The sequence below is a fragment of the Cyrtonyx montezumae genome, unplaced genomic scaffold, assembly GCF_038088225.1.
Source record: "Cyrtonyx montezumae isolate F1298 unplaced genomic scaffold, pur_monq_1.0 scaffold_29, whole genome shotgun sequence".
Taxonomy (NCBI): domain Eukaryota; kingdom Metazoa; phylum Chordata; class Aves; order Galliformes; family Odontophoridae; genus Cyrtonyx; species Cyrtonyx montezumae.
In genome coordinates this window covers 3,815,869-3,836,408 of record NW_027072033.1, presented here as the reverse complement: position 1 = coordinate 3,836,408, position 20,540 = coordinate 3,815,869, and the positions used below count along the sequence as shown (strand labels likewise).

Genomic DNA, 20,540 nt, shown 5'->3' with positions numbered 1-20,540 from the left:
GGCACTTCAGTGCAAGAATTATTAAAAAAAAAAGGGTCTTATCAACACTGAAAACTCATGGTAATGCTTGACCGTAAGTTTCAAAAGGAGGGAATCCAGTATAGGCAGAGCACCAGAAATTTATTATTTTAAAGGAGCAGGATACAGACCCCAAAGATTTCACTATCTTTCCTCTGAGTCTTTATGTAATTTTAGTAAATAGGAAAACAATGTACTCTACACCTGCTATTTTCAAAGCTGTGTTTACAAAGGAGTATAAAATTCTGTACATAAGTTTTGAGTTGTTTACAGAAAACGACAATGAAACCAAAGCAAGCAACACTCTAAACAAGAAGTCTGGCACACAACCTCAGCAAGAAATAGGAATGCAACTTCTCATCCGGACAGTGTTAGGAAAAATTAAGAAACACTCAAGTGCACAACAGTTTTAATACTATGGCTGTTCATATGCTTTATGAGTTCTATAATTATGACGGCTATTCCTGTGAGCTCAGCTTCTCCTCCAACTCCTCGTTATCTGGAGGAAAGAAAGAAAAAAAAAGTATTGATTAACATTGTGTAATACTCAATTAACTAACCTGGCATGTATCAGAAGAATCATAAAATGTTATTTTGATAGCTGTGTAAAGTTCAATTAACTGACAGAAAATGTTGTTCCAACAGTATTTAGTACAGCTTAAAAAAACTGTATAAAATAGCACTTCAAGTTTTGAAAATTGTTCTAACGTCCAGTAAAATCATCTGCTATCAATATAGTCACAATTCTATGCTACAAAGATACTTTACTTATAAACAGTATGAGTGTTTTTTAAGAGAATTTTAAGAGAATGTGTGGAAGAAGCAAAGCAATAAGTAGGATTGCTACTCTGAACTTCAGGAGAGCTGGCACTGACCTCTTCAAAGATCAGTGTATCCCTAAGAGTAAGAAAATGGGAAAAGGTGGCAAGATGCATGTGTGAATGAGCTGAATGAGCAAGAAACACACAGATAACCTAAAAGGAAGGAAGGTCCATGAAATGTGGAAAAAGGGTCTGTCCATCCAGAAAGAACATAGGGATGTTGTCAGGGCCTACAGGAATGTACAAAGGCAGCTAGAGCCCTCCTGAAATTAAACCTTGCACAAAAGGACCTGGGTGTTCTTGTCACAACAGGTTGGCCACGAGCCAGCAATGTGCCCTTGTGGCTAAGGAGGCCAATGTTATCCTGAGGTGTATTAAGAAGAGCATGGCCAGCATGTTGAGGGAGGTGATCCTCCCCCTCTACTCTGCCCTGATGAGGCACATTTAGAATACTGTGTCCAGTTGTGGGCTCCCCAGTTCAAGAAAGACAGGCATCTCCTAGAAGAAGTCCAGCTGAGGATCACGAAGATGGTAAAGGGCCTGCAGCATTTCCTGTATGAGTAAAGACTGAGTAACCTGGGTCTGTTCAGCCTAGGCAAAAGATGACTCAGGGAAGATCTGATGAACGTTCAGATATATCTGAAGGGAAGTGGGAGGCAAATGGATGAGGCCAGGTTCTTGGTGTTGCACAGCAATAGGACGAAGAGTAATGGCCCAAAACTTGAACACGGGAAGCTCCATACAACCACACAGAAGAACTTCTTTATGGTAATGGTGATGGAGCAGAGGCACAGCTCACCAGGAGAGGTTGTAGAGTCTCCATTTATAGAGACATTCAAGACCTATCTGAACACCTACCTGTACAGACTATTGTAGGGTGCCTGCTTTTAGCAGGAGGGTTGGACTCAACCTCCTGAGACCCCTTCCAACCCAGTAACTCTGTGATGTTGTTTTAAGTTGCCCCTTACACTGGCAGTACACTAGACAAAATTATCATCTACTCAATGCTTTGGTATGGAATAAAACAAAGGGCATGGACACCGTCTTACAAGATCTCTTCACAAAAGACTATGTCAGAACAACACCAAAGAAGTATTAAGTCATACAATACAGAAAGGGTAAGAAAAGAGACTGACTTCCTAAGACAGATAAGTTATCCTTCAGAAAAATATCTTTCAGAGCAGTATGCAGCCCATGCACTGCAGCAAAGTTCTGTTTCTCTTACTCCAAGTAAAGTAAACCAAGCAATCTAACCTGAGCCACTTACATTTACAAATACTGTGAGTCACTGCATATGCTAAGTTTTCCTTGCCAAGCATTATTTGAAAAAGCATTATTAACTTCTGCCTGATAATTCAAAGTCTCACTGCTCCCTGAGACTCCTAGTATACCACTAAAAACATACGTTTTAGTGGAGTACAGCCATTACTGGCCCATCTTTACGTACAACGAAAATTAACCTTGCATTTCTTTAATCAGTGCACTAGTGGTTAAAGAGGACAAATAGACTACAAATACCTAATTGAGACCCCAAGTTTAAATTGCTTACAATATATTTCTAAAGAGCTAAATTTGCTCATGGTAAACACACTATTTCAAATCAATTTGTGAATTTTCAAAATTTAAATTCAGATGACTGAGCTGCTAGTACACCTATAGTCTTTATTTTTTCAATAGCTGTACATTTCCTTAGAAATTCAGACAAGTATATTTTTTTTCTTGAAAGACATACATAAAAACAGAATACATTTGCTTCACGTTTGTCTCCACTTCTATAAGAAATAAGCATACATTTTTTATTTCACAGCAGTGTTCAGCTACTCAGAGGACACCTATGGTACTATAACTGGTGGCAAAACAGACAAAACCTTGTTGCTGAAGTACATGGACACTTACCCTTCAATTTATGTATCAAGCCCAATGGGATTTCATTTATATTTGATGCTACTTCTTCTAGGTGTTTAGAGAAGGCCAGCAACGGTGACAGGGAAGGAGTTTTGTCAGGAAAAGATGTTACCTTGGTAAACTCTTCATCCAACTTGAAGCATGGTAGAGGTATGCACGAGTCATCTCTTCTGCCTTCTTCAGAAGTACGTCTTAGGTCTGATAAATAAATTAAAGTATTTTCTCCAGTAGGCATCTGATGCAGTTTCTGTCCTTTTACAGATGCATTTTTCTTCAGCATTTCATATCTGAGCAGGGAATCTAGACCTAGACTTAAATTTTCGGTATTCTCTTTATTTATTGTATTATCTGGTATGCATACACTGTCTAAAAAATCAAAACTAGACTCTGACATTGTAGATTCATTAGGACTTATCCAATTAAGTTCTTCTGGAACAGTCTCATGCAGTATACCAAAATCAGCAACTTCACAATTGTCAGAACTTAATACTGGAGTCACATTCCACTGCATGTTTTTATACACTAAATCCAAAAGGTGATTTGAGGGTAGAGTATTCATCTTACTGTTATTTTCTGAACATGTTGTATTCAAGCTCTTCTCCACATTCATGCGTATTTGTTCTCCTGTTCTTCCTATAAAACTTCCTCCAGAAACAGTGTCCTCTAATTCTTCTTCTTTGCTGCTCTTAGCCTCTAGCATTCCAGGTGTTCTGCAAAGCAGAGATTCACTGATGTGACTTATCATCCTCGGCTTCTGAGCTGTAAATTCTGCAGAACTTCCTTGGGTCTTCTGTTCCAAAAATGGATAATCTAAGTCAGGTACAGCAGAGGAAGAGGAAGCCCCAGCTAAATTAATGACTGCCTTATCCTGGACTGTAGGACTAGCATCCACTGGAGTATCTACTTTTTCTTCGGTTGAGACCAGCTGTGCATGCAACAAGTCCTCAGGTGGAACAGGTTTTCTCCATGAGTTTCTAACTTCAGTAACTAATGAAACAAATGCAAATAAAATTTTTTAATTTTATTTCTTTCATACTTCCAACCAAATTTCTCCACTGTTAGTAACATAAGCAGATAAGGAAAAAGTAATGTCTTTATACTGTTTATGCTTAGCTTTCCCAGGTATATGCCCTACAAAAGAGGATTCTATACAGAAAAATATATAATACAAGTTCACATTATATGTTAACCACGTTACACATGCGGACTGAATAACTATTTTCTTCTTGTGTGAAACATACAATGTCAATGAACTAGCTACATTTCTCATTAGTGACAGCATATTATATAAACACAGCATTCTAGACTTACGCAAAATTTCTGGAGTTCGGGGAATTTGTTTCCTTGTCAAAAATGGGTTAAACTCCAGGGAGCTAATGAGATCTTCTAATGATATTCCTTTTCCTCCACTACTCTGTGGTGAGTCAGATGTCACTGTTTTTGCAATCTGTATAATGTTACAGAAGAACAAATCCTGAGAAAGCATAATTACAATTTCTCTACTTCCATTACTCAGTTAACTCAGTGATATCTGGTTTTATTTTATTTTTACCCTGTTAGGCAAACACATTTTACATATGCACGTGAAAGGTTCTCTATGGTAACATTTGCAGCTTCTTTTCTAACAGACGTTTATTAAAAAAAACCAAAAAAACAACAAAAAAACTTTTCCTAACCTCTTCTGCCAATTTATCTCTGGCTTTCTCTAGGATATATTCCTTTTTGTCAGGAACATCCCCCTGCATAACACGATCTGTGTTTTCCCCTGGCTGTGATAAGGTGAGCTCATCCTTTCCATCCTTCGAGTTCTCTGGAGGCACAGGCTTTTCCTTTTCACTGTAAGTTTCAATATGCAAGTCCTAGAACATACAGTAATTATTAAAAGTTTTAAACTCAGGTGTCAGAAAGCTAGCATCAAGAAGATGCTGCACAAATTCTGAGATAAATAGACTTTTTATTATTCAAATCAACATGAATATTGCAAGGTTTCAAGTCCTACCAAAGTACAAGTTATTGTGACATCCGTTTTATTTTAAAAAAAGTAGGACATAAGTAGTGGCTATGATAAGGTATCATTACCAAACACAGATAACATCATCTGCAACTACCTTCAACAAACTGCAATGAACTACAGTACAATGGACAACTATGCATTTAATTTCCTTTTAGGAAACGTTATATCTCTTACTTTTACACACAGTTTAAAGGACCGTCCCAGTCTTACCGTCACTCACAAGTTGTTTCCGTTTTCACAGGCAGGGAATTTGTGACACACCATTTGTTGTACCAGACATGAGAATTAAGTCCCCATATTTCCTATTGCGTGCCTAGTGTGTATGGGAACTGTTGAATCACGGCCTGAACCACTGATGGATCACCTGAGGTGAGCACTGAGTCAGCCGCAGGAGCACAGGTGAACGCAATGCACTGTGTCACCGGAAGGGGTGCAGTCTGGCTCCACCTTTCCCAGACCCCATTTAAGGGCTGACCACCACTGGGGAAGGATCTCTTGTTGGAGATCTCTCCCCTGTGGAGTTCTGGGCGAGCCTTTCTTTATTTACTGGTTGTCTGTATACCACCCAGATAAACCATACAAAATATACTATTCACCTCCATTGTTTTCTGTGGATACTATAATTTCAGGTTATTCACTCTACGCTAGAACTTAAGGAAGTTTGTGGCAATTAGTTTTCACAGTTTAGGACTGATTCAGGAGAACAGTTATACTGTTTAAAAAAAATCACAGAAAAACATACTAAGTCTAGGCTTCAAGTAACATCAAAAGCAAATATTTTAGACATTTAACTTTGACAGGTGAAAAATCACTTAAAAATAACCTTTTCAGTTAACAGGTCTCTGTTCTCAGCTGCTTCCGCCGACTCTGAGGATTCTGAAGATATCCTTTTTTTAAAAAAAAAACATTTTAGAGAAAAACATAACAACTAGTATACAAGTCTTAGTAGACAGCCACTATACACCTGTGTGCCCCGTATCTGTCCGTTACGATTTCCCTCAATTCGTCCCGGTCATCAGAAGGCAAGTATATTATAGGGAGAACATGTGACAATTAGAGCAGATTTAGCCCTACTTGTGTATCAGCCTCCCAAACTTCGTCATTATGTAACCTTTTCAATTTTTTAGGGAAGTGAAAGAGAAGGGATGTTAAGATATGTTTTGTAAACGATTTGATACCCTGATAACAAAGGCATCTGAAATATCTTCTGCAGACTTCATAATCCACTTTGCCCTAAACACTGTCATTAGTATTCATTCAGACATCACCTGACTAGCAAATACTCGAGCCTTATAATTTCCAATTACTATAGTGTTAATAGCAAAACTCTAAAATGTAACGTTCAGATCTCACCTTAGGAAGAAGACAGCTTAAAACTTTAACACGTAATTACTGCTGAATGTCTTTACAATCACAGACAAAAATACATGCTGTAACAAGTCATCAAGACAAATTTCATTAAGCAATTGATAATTTTTGAGGTTTATATGCAAATAAGCTGCTGAGGTCAAAGTATATGACATCAGCATTGTCTTTCTTTGCCAACTCCCTTTCTCTTCTACTAGGCAACATTCAAATATTTGTAGGATTTTTATCCTGCAATACAGTTATTCAAAAGTTGATTACACTTTCTGGCACTAATGAAATACCATGTCAAAGCCTTACAGATGTCAGAAAATATTTTAATCTTATGTTTTAATCTTTTTTTTATTTTTAAGAAGAGACAGAATAAAAGTGATTTTAGAAGACTCAAGTCCAGGATTTATTTTTGTTTACTTAGGCAGTTTTGTTTTTATTTTTTTTTAAAACAAAGAGTATGGCTTCTGGGAACATCTGAGAAAGCCATAGGTACTTTACTCTTTACTTGCCCCATCAGGTGGGCATAACAAGTAAGGAGAGGGCTACTGAAATATTCTACTTATGCTCACAAGTTTCCATCATTTGCACTTATGTTGGCTGTTTTTCTTTTTTAAAAATCAGTTTCTTGTTAAAGTCATACCATAAAGTTGGTGTTAACGATGTATCAGCCATCTTACTTTCCAATGTCTCATCATCGTTCTCATAATTTATCTCCCAAAGGTCTAGAGTATCTAGAAAAGCAAGTCAGAGTTTTAGTAGTGCTTCATCTTTTGATGTTGCTGAGACTTTGCAGATGACACACATATCTCATACCACAGCTGTAGAATATTCACAGGACGGACTTCTTCAACACTTCAAGGAAAATAAATCAACATAGCCAGTGCATGTGAATCTTAACCCTTTTTGCTCATTAAGACCTGCAGGCACAGATGCCACTGGCACTCAGCACTCATCTGTGCTGCTCCTGAATGCACATTCAAGAGGCATGATTCTATCTGCTCCCCTGAATGAACTACGTTGACAAAATGAAAGACAATTATTGTAAGTACTCATTCAGAACTAGATTACCAAAAGTTATCAATGAAACTTGCAAACAAAAAACAGGAAGTCTTAACATTGGTGGTAGCTGAATGGTTGGGTTGGGTTGGGCTGGACTGGATGATCTTGGGAGGTTTTTCCCAACCTTGGTGATTCTATGACTTTATGATTCTGGATTTCATGGAAACTTGTAACAGCTGAGGTCGGGGTGCGGAGCAGGAAAAGCTTCTCTGGTTTACACACCTGAAACTGATTCTGCATTTTGACAAAAGATACTACCTTCACAATCATCTGCTTGCAACACACTCAGACCCTTTCAAAAGAAAAGAAGGAAAAAAGAAGTTACACAAGCAATGAGAAAAAACTGTGTAACAACAGCACTTAACAGTTACTTACAGTAGCTTTTCTGCAAATTAGCAGCCAGGCTCAACATGCAGCATTTGCCAAGGCAAGGGCACAACCTTGGACCTCTGTACAGATGTGAGTGTCAGAATGGAATTTTTGCTGTTGATCAAGATCATTTTAAAGGGGAAAATACAACCCAGTAGATGTCCAATGATAGCACATGAAAGCGATATTTCTACAGCAGAGTAAAAAGTATGTATTGCTGATACATAAATTAATCAACTCTTATTTGTGCTGCCTTGACAAGGCAGTTCCACCCACTATATCAAATGTAGTCACACCAGATGTCATTAGGTTGAATGTATCTTCTTCACAAAAAAGAACTACTTCATAAAGCAATTTCTGCCATATTGCGCTATCTGATCCAGTAACCATTAAGTTCAATACAGATGTAAAGCATTCTATTGCAATGGAAAAAGCAACTTAGATGTACTTCACCTTCACCCTCTCTCTTCCTCAGAATCAGATGAACTGAACACTACTTACTAAGTGACTGTAGAGTGAAGACCAGCCAGGAGAGCTTTCCCACTTCGTTCCCCACTCCTTCAGACTTTTAGAATTTGATTCATTCAAAATAAAATGCTGCTTTTCTATACTTAGCCTGAAAAGGAAGAAACATGATTATGTTGAGACAAAAATTCTACTTAAAAATTGAGATAACCACATGTTCCCCTTATCCTACAAAACCCCTAACATGCAACAGCTTATTCACACATTTGAGCCTGCACTGAAATCTAACAAATTCACAACCTAAAACACAGCTACTGCAATGTCTTTGTTTCTTTACAATAGAAGAACTACATTCAAACACGTGCTTAAACAAAAAATTTTGCAATCTCAGAACTCATTAATGTAATGTTGAAAAAGCAGTTCAGCTAATTAACCAGGACCCCAGGAACAAAACCCTAAAATATCCATGAAGCTAGGGCAAAAAACTGAAGTTACTTAATGAAGAATTTCAGTTTAAAAATTATATATGTCGATGGATCAAGACAAATATGAATTTGTCAAAGGCAAAAGAGAAACAATTAAATGTACATATTTACATGTTCTCACTATAAGCAACTCTTCAGAAAAGACTCCAGGATAAGATGACATGATTCTCACACTAAACAAGGAACAAGACAAAAACTCCAGATAATTACCTCACTGCTTCCAAATCCAATAGTATTTTCTTTTGGTATTTAGTTATATTCACAATGGCCTGTAAGTATTTTTCTGATTCAAAATGATGATATTCATCTCTTAAAATTCTTAGGGCTTCATTTAATAGTTGAATGACTGTTAATAAATTCAGCTTTCCACCTTCATATAAATCTCCAGTACACACCTTGAAATATATTGCATGCAAGAAGAAAATATATCACTGAACAGTAAAAACACATCAATATCAGAAAGTTTCATCTTCTGTATTCAAAGCAAGGATAATGCTTGCTCTGTGATTCAAAGTTCACGCTTCAATTCAGTTCCTGACTGATTCATTAAAAAAAAAATCCACACCCCTGATTTAAGCCTCTTACTGGTTTCCTTGGTTAGTATCACCTGCTTGAAGACAGCCCAAAAAGCAGTGTGAACTCAGAATGCTTCAACTAATGGAACTGTTCCATTTGACCACTGCCTCAAAAGATAGTGCAGGCCTAAACAGCAACAAATATTTCATGCTGGAAACAAAAGCAGTTAGGAACTATAGTTTAAATGACAAACAGTTGTATAGTGGCAGACAGACAAAAATCCAAGCATTGACTAGGCAAACCTAGCAATGAAGTTACTGCATTTCAAACTTGAGAAGAAAATAATTAACAAGTTGCCAATACAGAACAGCAGCATAAGCATACAAACTTTAACAACCATTTTACAAGTTTTATTCATCCTTGCAACCATGATTATTATCTGTGAAAGGTACCTAAATCTCAAATATCTAACTACACTCTTGGGGAGAAAAAAAAAAAAGCTAAACAGTTTAGCATGGACAAAAATTACTTACGTCTTGCGTCACATTTGCAACTCTGTCAACCAGAAGATGTGGAACACTGACATCAATTGTTCCATCTAAAATGTACTGATCAACACGATGTTGGAGTACAGAGTCTACAATTTCCATTTCTTTTTTCAGAGACATAAAAGTTTCCATTACCACTGTCCACATACTGCGAACCTTAATGGGCAAGAACAAAAATTGTATGTTAAAACATTTGTCATAATACTGTAACACAACAAAAAAATAGCATGCAGATAGATGAGATGGCTAGGTAGCATAATCACAGGTAAACAAGAAGAAATACCAGTATAATTATTACAGAAATGTTAAATATTTAGTGATCATCTGCCACAAGGTGAGGGAGGAGGGGCAGGACAGGGCAGTGGAAGGGGTAGGAAAGGGCAAAAGCTCACGTTTTGAATTCTCTCAGCTCTGTCGTTTCTGTTTTGATTCTTTGATTCCATCCTACGTGCACACACAAGACAAAAGTTCAAGTAGTCTACAATAAAACTGAAGTCCATAATATTGAATACAAATTAATAAGAAATTCATTTTATTTTCTAACCTAGTTCCAAGGAACAATACTTACTTCTGCAACTGTTGCAGGAGTTGTGCATATTCAGATTTCATCTGTTCTATGTCCTCAATTAAACACCTAGGGAAAAAAAAAATTAGTTGCCTCACCACAGATTCTCAAAATTCTAGACTTTTCCTTTGCTGCTTCCAGAACTTTACTCAGTAAACAATTACATTCTTCACATTCTGAACAAGGAAGCAATTTCAGAACACTGTAAAAATTAATTATCACAAAAAATTTCCTTACCACAAAACTCTAAGACAGCCAGAAAAGCCCCTAAAATGTTTATAAAATAAGCAGTCACATTCCATTGCAATGGCTTGACTTTTATTAGGCCCAAAATGTGTTTTTTCTAAAAACTTTTTCATTGTTTATCAGTATAAACCTGTTGTCAACAGTTTACAGGCAGGTTCAGCCTGGTTCCCTGACAATTGGTGCATGAGACTCACAGACCCATGCCCCAGGAAAGGGGAAAAGGAAACGGGAATATGGAGATGGGCCTACAAACAGAACAGCGGCAACGATCTGAGGAGGAAAGCTAGTTTGCTAAATAAGATATCAGAAAGCAAAATAACACAATATAATACACCGCACCAGAGCTGAGTACAGGGGGATGATCACCTCCCTGCTCCTGCTGGCTACACTATTTCTAATACAGGCCAGGATGCTGTTGGCCTTCTTGGCCACCTGGGCACACTGCCCAGTTAACACTCATGTTAAGCCGAGCACCAACCAACACCCCCAGGTCCTTTTCCTTTCTACATTCTTCAAGCCATTCTGCCCCAACCCTATAGCATTGCATGGGGTTATTGTGGCCAAAGTGCAGGACCTGGCACTTGGTCTTATTGAACCTTATCCCATTGAGCTCAGCTCAGCTGTTAAGCCTATCCAAATCCCTCTGAAGGGCCCCCCTTACCCTCAGGCAGTTTGACACATCCTCCCAACTTGGTGTCATCTGCAAACTTACTGAGGGTACACTCAATTCCCTCGTCTAGGTCATCAATAAAGATATTAAACAAGATGGGCCCCAAAACAGACCCTTGGGGGACACCACTCGTAACAGGACGCCAGCTGGACTTAACTCCATTAACCACTACCCTCTGGGCACGGCCCTCCAGCCAGTTCTCCACCCAGAGAAGAGTGAACCTGTCCACACCACGGGCTGCCAGTTTCCTTAGGAGAATTCTGTGGGAGACCATGTCAAAGGCCTTGCTGAAGTCCAGGTAGACTACATCAACAGCCTTTCCCTCATCTACCTGTCTGGTCACCCAGTCATAGAAGGAGATGAGGTTGGACAAGCACGACCTGCCCTTGGTGAACCCGTGCTGGCTGGGTCTGATCCCCTGGTTGCCATGCACGTGTCGTGTGATTTCCCTCAAGATCATCTGCTCCATAACTTTCCCTGATACCGAGGTCAGGCTGACAGGCCTGTAGTTCCCTGGGTCTTCCTTACGGCCTTTCTTGTAGATGGGAGTCACATCAGCAAGCCTCCAATCTTGTGGGACCTCTCCAGTTAACCAGGAATTCTTATAGATGGCAGAAAGTGGCTTGGTAATCACCTCTGCCAGCTCCCTCAGCACCCTTGGGTGGATCCCATCTGGCCCCATGGACTTGTGGCAGTTCAGATGAAGTAGATCTCTGACCATCTCTGCTTGGATCACAGGGGGTGCATTATGCGCCGGGTCCCGGACTTCCAGGTCAGGGCAAGTACTCTGTGGACAACTGCTCTGTCTATTAAAGACAGATGTGAAGAAGGCATTGAGAACCTCAGCCTTTTCCTTATCATCTGTGGTTACATTCCCTGCCTCGTCGAGTAAAGGAGAGTAATTTTCCTTAGTTTTTCTCTTGCTGTTAATATATTTGTAAAAGGGTTTCCTGTTCTCCTTTACAGCAGTAGCCAGTCTAAGTTCAATCTGGGCTTTAGCATTTCTAATTTTCTGCCTGCAAATCCTGGCCAGTTTTCTGTAGTCACCCCAGGTAGCCTGTCCCATCTTCCAGAGGACATAGACTCTCTTTTTCTCTCGGAGTCTCAACAAAAGTTCCCGGTTCATCCACACTGGTCTTTTTCTCCTCTGGCTCGACTTACGGGACTCTGGGACAGCCTGCTCCTGTGCCTCTAAGATTTCCATCTTGAGGAGCATCCAGGCTTCCTGGACCCCTTTACAAACCCTCAGGAGCAAGTCCCAAATGCAAGAAGCGTCCTGAACAGGTCAAAGTCTGCCCTCCGGAAGTCCTCCTCTCAGCTGATTACTCATCACCTGTGTTTTCCTAGCCCATTCTGTGTCCTTCACCGCCCCAGAAGGTATGGAAGCAAACACCACTTGTGCTCCCAACCCTTGAACTAATCGCCCTAATCCCCTGAAATCTCTTTTCATAGTTCACAGACTTTTCTGAGATATTTCATTGCAGTCTGCCTGAACTACGAGTAACGGGTAGTAGTCGGTGGGGGTATCAAATTCAGGAGTCTTCTAGCAATGTCCCTGATCCAGGCCCCAGGGAGACAGCACACTTCCCTGCGGTTTGGGTCTGGTCTGCAAATGGGGCCCTCAGTTCCCTTTAGAAGGGAGCCACCCACTACGATCACCTTCCTTTCTGTCTTAGTAGTAGCGGTCTCAATGCACCGAGTTGACTGCCTTGCCATTGGTGACCTCCTGCGGGAATCTTCCTGCACTTCCACCCTTATCACCTCTTCAACATCCAATGCTGCAAATCTATTGCTTAGGGGTATCTGGGGACACTGGGGAGGCAGAGGGGGAGATTGCCCACGGTACCAAGCAGGGACTCTCTGCCAGCCCTCCCTATCCCTCAGATATCCCCCTTCTGCCCTACGGGGACAGGTCAGGGAGTCCACCACCAACTGCGGGGGATCTCCCCCGCGCCTTTCTCTTTGGCGCTCTAGGGAGCTACTCCACCAGTCAGTCTCCCGCTCACAGTCCCTGATGGCCCTCAGTCTCTCAACCTCCTCTTTCAGCTCTGTCACCATGCTAAGCAGATCTTCCACCTGCTCACACCTTGCACAGGAGAACTGCTTAGCACCCTCCTCCAGCAGCAGCAGGCTCTGGCACTCCTTGCAACCAGAGACCTGTGTAGCCACGCTTCTAGGCAGACCTTCTGTCTGGGTCGCCACAGCCTTTTTAAGGCAAGCCCTCTGTCTGGTAGAGACCATGGCACAAAAAAGAATAAAAACAAATAAATGAAAAATTGAAAGTAAATAAATAAATAAAAATAGTTTATAATAATAATATATAGAGATATGAATTGTAATAACTTAAAATAAATAAATAATAATAATAATTAAATAACATATAAAATAAACACAAACAAACAAACAGTGGGTAGTGACACTTCCTGCCCTCCCTGAGCCCTATTCAGCTGAGGGGTGTGGGCGAGGGCGCTGTTACCCTGGCAGTTAGCCTCTCATGAGAACAGCTTAAGGGTCTGGCCGCTCTCACTCGGATCCAGTGAGACAGGAACCTCCCGAAAACCCCCCCTGTACCTCAATCAGCAGCTCTGTCTGTGCCGATTTCAAAGCAGTTGATCACGAGGACTGAGTGTTACTTTCGGGTTCTGACTGTTTTAAATCGGCCGTTTTAAATCACCCGCCGTTGCCCTGGCAACGCCTACCACATCAGCCTCTCGCGAGTGAGAGCTGTCGGGATCTGTCAGGACTGGCCGCTCTCACTCGGCTCCCGAGAGACAGGAACCTCCTCAATCAGCCACTGCAGCTCCAGCTGTGCTGGTTTCAAAGCAGTTGATCCAGAACTATCAATCCACTGAGCTGGAGCATTAACTTTTCGCTCTTTAAGCACTACATCATGTTATGATGTGGAATACCAATGCCAAAAACCATAAAACTATGACATTCCACATCACTACATGATGCTTGATACATACATATATGGACAATGATTAACATGCATTAGGTACACACACACAGCATATATACGAGTATATACATGGAATTACTGACTGCACTCCCCCAACATCAAATTCCTTTGTGGTACACATTGAACATCCTATGCAATAGCATCCATAGTTAAGTCCACCCCTCAGTCTCTAGCCCACTTATATGTTGCACCTCCTCCTTGATGGTCCGAAGTCTCATGGGCCCACCGAGCTAAAAATAATTCACTCTTGTGTTGCCAGTCCAAGTCTGCTTGAGCCACCTTAACTTTGGCAGCTTGATCTACCTGATGGTTATTTTGTTGTTCCTCAGTTGCCTGGCTCTTAGGAACACGAGCATCTACATGGTGCACCTTTACAATCATATTCTTTATTCAGGCAGCAATGTCTCTCCACAGTCCAGCAGCCCAAATAGGTTTACCCCTTCACTGCCAGTCATTTTGTTCCTATTGCTGTAACCACCCCCATAAAGCATTTGCCACCATCCATGAGTCAGTGTAAAGATAAAGCACTGGCCACCTCTCTCATTCAGCAATATCTAAGGCCTGCTGGACAGCCATTATACCTCTGCAAATTGGCTTGATTCTCCTTTTCCTTCAGTGGCCTCTGCAACTTGTGTGGGGCTCCATCTGTGGTGCTTACCCACAATGTGACACAATCCATTTGTGAACAGGGCGTATCTCTTTTCGTTGTCTGGTAGTTCATTAAATGGTGGGGCCTCTTTGGCACGTGATACCTCCTCTGCTGGTGTTGTTCCAAACTTTTTACCTTCAGGCCAGTCCATGATCACTTCTAGGATTCCTGGATGACTGAGGTTCCCCATCCGAGCTCGCTGTGTAATCAGTGCAATCCACTTACTCCACGTGGCATCAGTAGCATGATGGGTGGGGGGAACCTTTCCTTTGAACATCCAGCTCAGCACTGGCAGTTGAGGTGCCAGGAGGAGCTGCGTTTCAGTGCCAATTACTTCGGAAGCAGCTCGAACCCCCTCGTACGCGGTTAAGATCTCCTTCTCAGTTGGAGTGTAGCACTCCTCAGACCCCCTGTACACCCAACTCCAGAATCCAAGGGGTCGGCCTCGGGTCTCTCCAGGAGCTCTTTGCCACAAACTCCAAGTGGGACCCTCCTTTCCAGCAGCAGTGTAAAGGATGTTCTTTACATCCTGTCCCGTCCGCACTGGCCCCAGGGCCACGGCACGGGCTATCTCCTGCTTAATTTGCTCAAAAGCCTGCTGCTGCTCAGGGCCCCACACAAAATCATTCTTTTTCCGCATCACTCGATAGAGAGGGCTCACAATGAGACTGTAGTTTGGAACATGCATTCTCCGAAAGTCCACTACACCCAAAAAAGCTTGGGTCTCTGTCTTACTGGTGGGTGGAGACATGGCAGTGATTTTGTTATGATCCACCACAAGGCTACCCTTCCTGGCAACACCTCCAATTTTGATCCAAAACAGACTGATCTCCTTTTGCATAATTAAGCTCCATGCACTGAAATTGCTCTTTTACCTAATCTGCAATCCCTCCTCCTTTTCTGCTCTTTCCTAAATAGCTTCCAACTGCCCACTATACCACTCCAATCACATGAAGTATCTCACTTAAATTACATAAATTCCAATGAAAATTGGAATCTGTGTCTGTACACCAAGTTAATTATTTTTTTCTTACCAGACTGGGAGCGATTTTCATGAGAAATAAATCACAGAATATCCCAAGTTGAAACAGACCCCCCCAAGGATCGTTGCGTCCAGCTCGTGACCCCACACACCACCACCCAAAATCCAAAACATATTTCTGACAGCAGTATATAACGAAAGAACAGCATAATTTTGGTGAATTAACTAACAGTTACACAAAATGCATTCAGTGCCATAAAGGAAAGATGACATACTATGTGTCCTGAAGCAGTTATCTTCTAACGTAAGATTCCTCAAATAGTGCTACACATGTAGAATTCCCTACTCATTCTTAATGACCAGCTAATTGCATCTTCAAATATACAGCATCTCCTAACTTGAAGAACTGATTTCCTGCACATCATATATTAAAATTAATTAAAGGAGGCAAAGGGGGAGCAAAGTAATTAATTCAGCAGAACTCTCAAAGACAGTCAGATACATCCTGCCCAAATCCTTTCAAAAGCACACACAATAAAGTAAGCTTTTATGAAAATACTGTTTCTTTAAACGCATTACTCACCGAGATTTTTCCCTATATTTTTTCATCATATAATCCTTCTTTAGTAAAATTTGCAGAAGTTCATTACGTGCCACACTGCATCTTTCACATGTCTTGCACATATCCTTAGGACTGAAGGCTACACTTTCAACAAAAGGCTTAACATTGCCTAAAAGAAAATTAATAATTAATATCTGCATTGCATTATTCACTTTTTGCAAACAGGTAACTTCCTAGTCTACCTAGTTTTAATTAGGAGACCCACACACACGGTTGCCTATTTTACCTGGACAGAAGCACATTATGCAGTACACTATCTTTTTTGACAGTTTTCTCCATTGTGTACATTTTCCTTCCTTCCCTCTCACACCTTTTCCCTGTTCTTTAAGCCAAGAAAACACAAAATGCCTATAACAGACAGAATCCCACAAAATGTGAAGAAGTACAAGATAAAAAAACACTTCTGGATTAATCATTGTGTGCACACACAGACAACTTTATGCACATGAACCGAGAACCAAGATGTGAAAAGTAACAGTAACCAAAACAATCTGTATGGTTCTACATGGTCTATGCAAGCACACAGCAACTCTGTGAAAGACTGAACTAAGCAATCAACACAAATCTACTTTCATCTTTTGGCACACATTAAAGACTTCACAGATTAATTGTCAATGATAAATGAAATAATGTTACTATTCCATGATAGCTTACCTTCATAGTTCTTTCTCAGATCCTCAATTAATACATATCTTACAAAATGATACATTATATTAATAAATTTATCACCAGTAGGAGAAAGAAATACAGAAGATCCAAATTGAGGAAAATTTTTATCTTCTCTCTAGGTGTGAAATTGATTTTAAACACAAAATTAGTCAAAGAAATTGTGGCTGTTTATAGCTGTTAAACATTTTCATACAAAGAGCACAGAAACACTACATCCTACTTGCTATCACGTCCAATGAAATGCTAATCTGCTTTTTTATTTTGTTTCGTCTCTTTTCCTTTAAAACAATTGCCTTAAATTTTATAGTCAAGTTTCCCTGTACGTAAAGCGTAATATTAAAGTTTTTTCAAATATTTGAGATCAGTTTTACAACAACAAATAGCTTTTCATTTAATTTTAACTAATGCCTCCCAAGTTGGAGCAAATTACAAGGGCCACTCTGGAATTTAATTACTCTTATGCCCTTTCTATCTGTTGCAGATTCTAAGGAAATACACAGAAGGCATTACTTTCACAGCAACCTCTGTAGCGTCATCCATGCAAAGATTCTCACACAGGCCTTTGAATCCCTTCTAACACAGGATATTCTGTGATTCTACAACCTCCAAATATGACCAGAAGAAATACACAGCAGTTTCTGGATCCAAGATTCAACCTCTGTCATAACATAACTTTTATTGAAGATATGAGGCTATGATACACTGCATGAAATAAGGCACCAGTTAAAAGTTAATCCTTCGATTTAAAACTCAGTTATATTATTTCAGAACAAGCAACAGTAAAGAAGGAATGACATCAGAGAAACCAACAATCAGTTACCACTCTTCACAACACTTACTGCAATTTCTTTTAGCCATGAGTAGCACAGTTTCCTGAATTCAGTATCTGCAGGTTTTACGCGCAGAAGCAAAGTGTTTCTTCCCATTTTAGAGAGGCAATAGGAGAGGAGAGAGGGGAAATAAAAAAAAACAAAAAACTATTACAATATATATTCAAATATTCAGTTACATAGTTCATATGTTGCAAACAAAATCTTCTCTGTGGCACCTCCTGAGAATGATGTCTGATGCCCAGACCAAGAATAGCAAGAATTTTATTAAACAAGGTTTTCTTGATGTGAGAATTGTAGACTTCTTCAGAGAGAGATTTGTCTCTAGTTGTTTTAGACTCAGAAAAAAAATGAATGCTTACAGCTTTTCTTACAGCAATCCTCCCACCACAGTTTCTTTAATGGGTAAGCTAAAGCAATTCAGTCATATCATAAAACCTGAAGACAGGATTCTTAAGATTTCTGGAAGCAATCTGTGACCTGTGAAAAGTTACTCACTGTTCGATGAGGGAAGCAAAAGGCAGAGACAGATTACTTTACATCTGTAGAAACATTTATTAAACTTACCAAAGGACAGACACTTTATCTAAGGCAAGTTTACAGAGTGTTGATAAAGGGGTTACAGAGTATTGATAAAGGGGAAAAAAAATCCACTGAAAGCATGATGTTTTCCCACAGTCTTCCTTAAGAGATCGCTTTTTTCCCCCCCTTGTTAACTGCTATATGATGTGCACAGCACAGAGTGAACAAGCCGAACACTCACCTCAAAACCTCCGACCGCTGCATGTCCAGCTTAGAAAACAAGAACTGGGCGATAACGCGGAAAGCGTTGTAGTTCGGCGTGTCAAACACAGTCCTAAAATACAGATGTACAGACACATGGGAAGGAGCAAAGCAGCTGAGCTTACAGGGCTCGAACACTTCGGATTAACACAGAGCATTATTTGGCGTTCAAGTACTATGAATTATACATTAAACACTGAAGTAAACTGGACACCTCCGCGCCACGCACACCCAAAGCCCCTGGGGCCACTAAGAGTCCCCTCAGGAGGCGCGCCCGCGCCCGCACCCTCTCCCTCCCCTCCTCCGCAGCCCTCCCACGGCCTTACACTCCGAGCCTCAGGTTGAAGCCAAAAGCCTTCTCGGCAGCCGCCGGATCGAATTCCAGCGCCAGCAGGTAGAGCCAGAAATGCTTCCTCTGCCAGTTCATCCCCGCGTCCGTGGTGCCTAGTTGCTGCCTGGCCTCATCCGCCTTCTTCAACCCTTGCCCCGCCGACATTTCGTGCTTCCCGCCAGAACTCGCCTCAGCCGCCTTCTCCAACCCCTGCCCCGCCGACATTTCGTGCTTCCCGCCAGAACTCGCCTCAGCCACCTTCTCCAACCCCTGCCCCGCCGACATTTCGTGCTTCCCGCCAGAACTCGCCTCAGCCGCCTTCTCCAACCCCTGCCCCGCCGACATTTCGTGCTTCCCGCCAGAACTCGCCTCAGCCACCTTCTCCAACCCCTGCCCCGCCGACATTTCGTGCTTCCCGCCAGAACTCGCCTCAGCCGCCTTCTCCAACCCCTGCCCCGCCGACATTTCGTGCTTCCCGCCAGAACTCGCCTCAGCCACCTTCTCCAACCCCTGCCCCGCCGACATTTCGTGCTTCCCGTCCGAACTCGCCTCAGCCGCCTTCTCCAACCCCTGCCCCGCCGACATTTCGTGCTTCCCGCCCGAACTCGCCCTAGCCGCCTTCTCCAACCCCTGCCCCGCCGACATTTCCTGCTTCCCGCCCGAACTCGCCCTAGCCGCCTTCTCCAACCCCTGCCCCGCCGACATTTCCTGCTTCCCGCCCGAACTCGCCCTAGCCGCCTTCTCCAACCCCTGCCCCGCCGACATTTCCTGCTTCCCGTCCGAACTCACCGCGCCGCGAGGCGCGAGACCACAGCGCGGGCGCAGATTGGACAGGATGGAGGCGCGCACTTCCGGCGGTGCCGCGCGCTGCATGCTGGGAACTGGAGTCCGGGCACAGCTGAAGTTGCTGTGGAGAGGGGTTGGGGGGCGGGGCAGGTGGTGCCGCGGCACTGCCGGAGCTCCGTGATTAAGTGATTTTATACTCTCACCGCGAAAACCAAGTAAAACTCGCACCGACAGCAGGCTGTGCAGTTCAGTCATTTTATTTCAAGGCATTTCAGTGGCTGGACGCGGCCGGGGAGGTGGCGCCGGGCTCATGCCCGGGCTCGCTGCCCCTGCCGCCGCGTGGCCCCGCGCCCAGGCGCGGTGTGATCCCCAGAGAATCGCAGCGAGCGGCGCCCCGTCCGGCCGGCTCCGCTCGCTCCGGAAGCGCTGTGCGCACGCAGCGCGGGTTCGGCATTTCCCAGCAAACACTTAACTCGGGGTTTATTTATCTATAATCGTGAAAAGATTACCACTGACAACAGAAACACCCCTATCTTCAGTTCGCTTTCGTACTTTTTTTCTTCTTTTAATCACAAATCTGCTTCTGCCTTTCCCTTCTCTATTCCCTTTTGCTTCCCAGCATCTTTCCCCTCCGTTTCTAACTGCCATCCTTACTCCTGCTCCGCTCCCTTTTCAAGTATTTCCCCTAGTCTTGAGGCCTCACACCAGGATGGCCAGCATTTTTGCACGCAGAAGGCGAAGTGGAGAGAAGGAATATCCTGTTGTGCACCCACACCAAAGGGAGCCTCCTCTACGCTGTTAGGGTGCAGAGTCTAAAAAAAATGAACCTGAGAGAATCTGGTTCTGCCCCTCCCAGCAGCAAAGAGGTAGATGCAGAAGAGGTTGG

At 42.1% G+C, this 20,540-nt stretch overlaps 1 protein-coding gene and 1 non-coding gene across 2 annotated transcripts; both read right to left on the bottom strand.

Annotated features, from left to right (window-relative positions):
- Positions 1–467: 467 nt before the first annotated feature.
- On the bottom strand, positions 468–19,741 carry HAUS6 (HAUS augmin like complex subunit 6). The gene is given in 16 exon segments (XM_065740551.1): positions 468–517; positions 2,736–3,731; positions 4,056–4,191; positions 4,421–4,603; positions 5,582–5,645; positions 6,758–6,848; positions 7,399–7,468; positions 8,047–8,161; positions 8,706–8,890; positions 9,545–9,715; positions 9,952–10,003; positions 10,128–10,193; positions 16,217–16,364; positions 16,910–16,947; positions 18,518–18,610; positions 18,864–19,741. Coding segments are annotated over 16 exon segments (3,336 nt in total).
- LOC136051344 (small Cajal body-specific RNA 8) lies at positions 5,721–5,850 on the bottom strand. The gene has a single exon (XR_010622463.1). It is a non-coding gene; the product is annotated as a small Cajal body-specific RNA 8 (non-coding RNA).
- Positions 19,742–20,540: the final 799 nt, after the last annotated feature.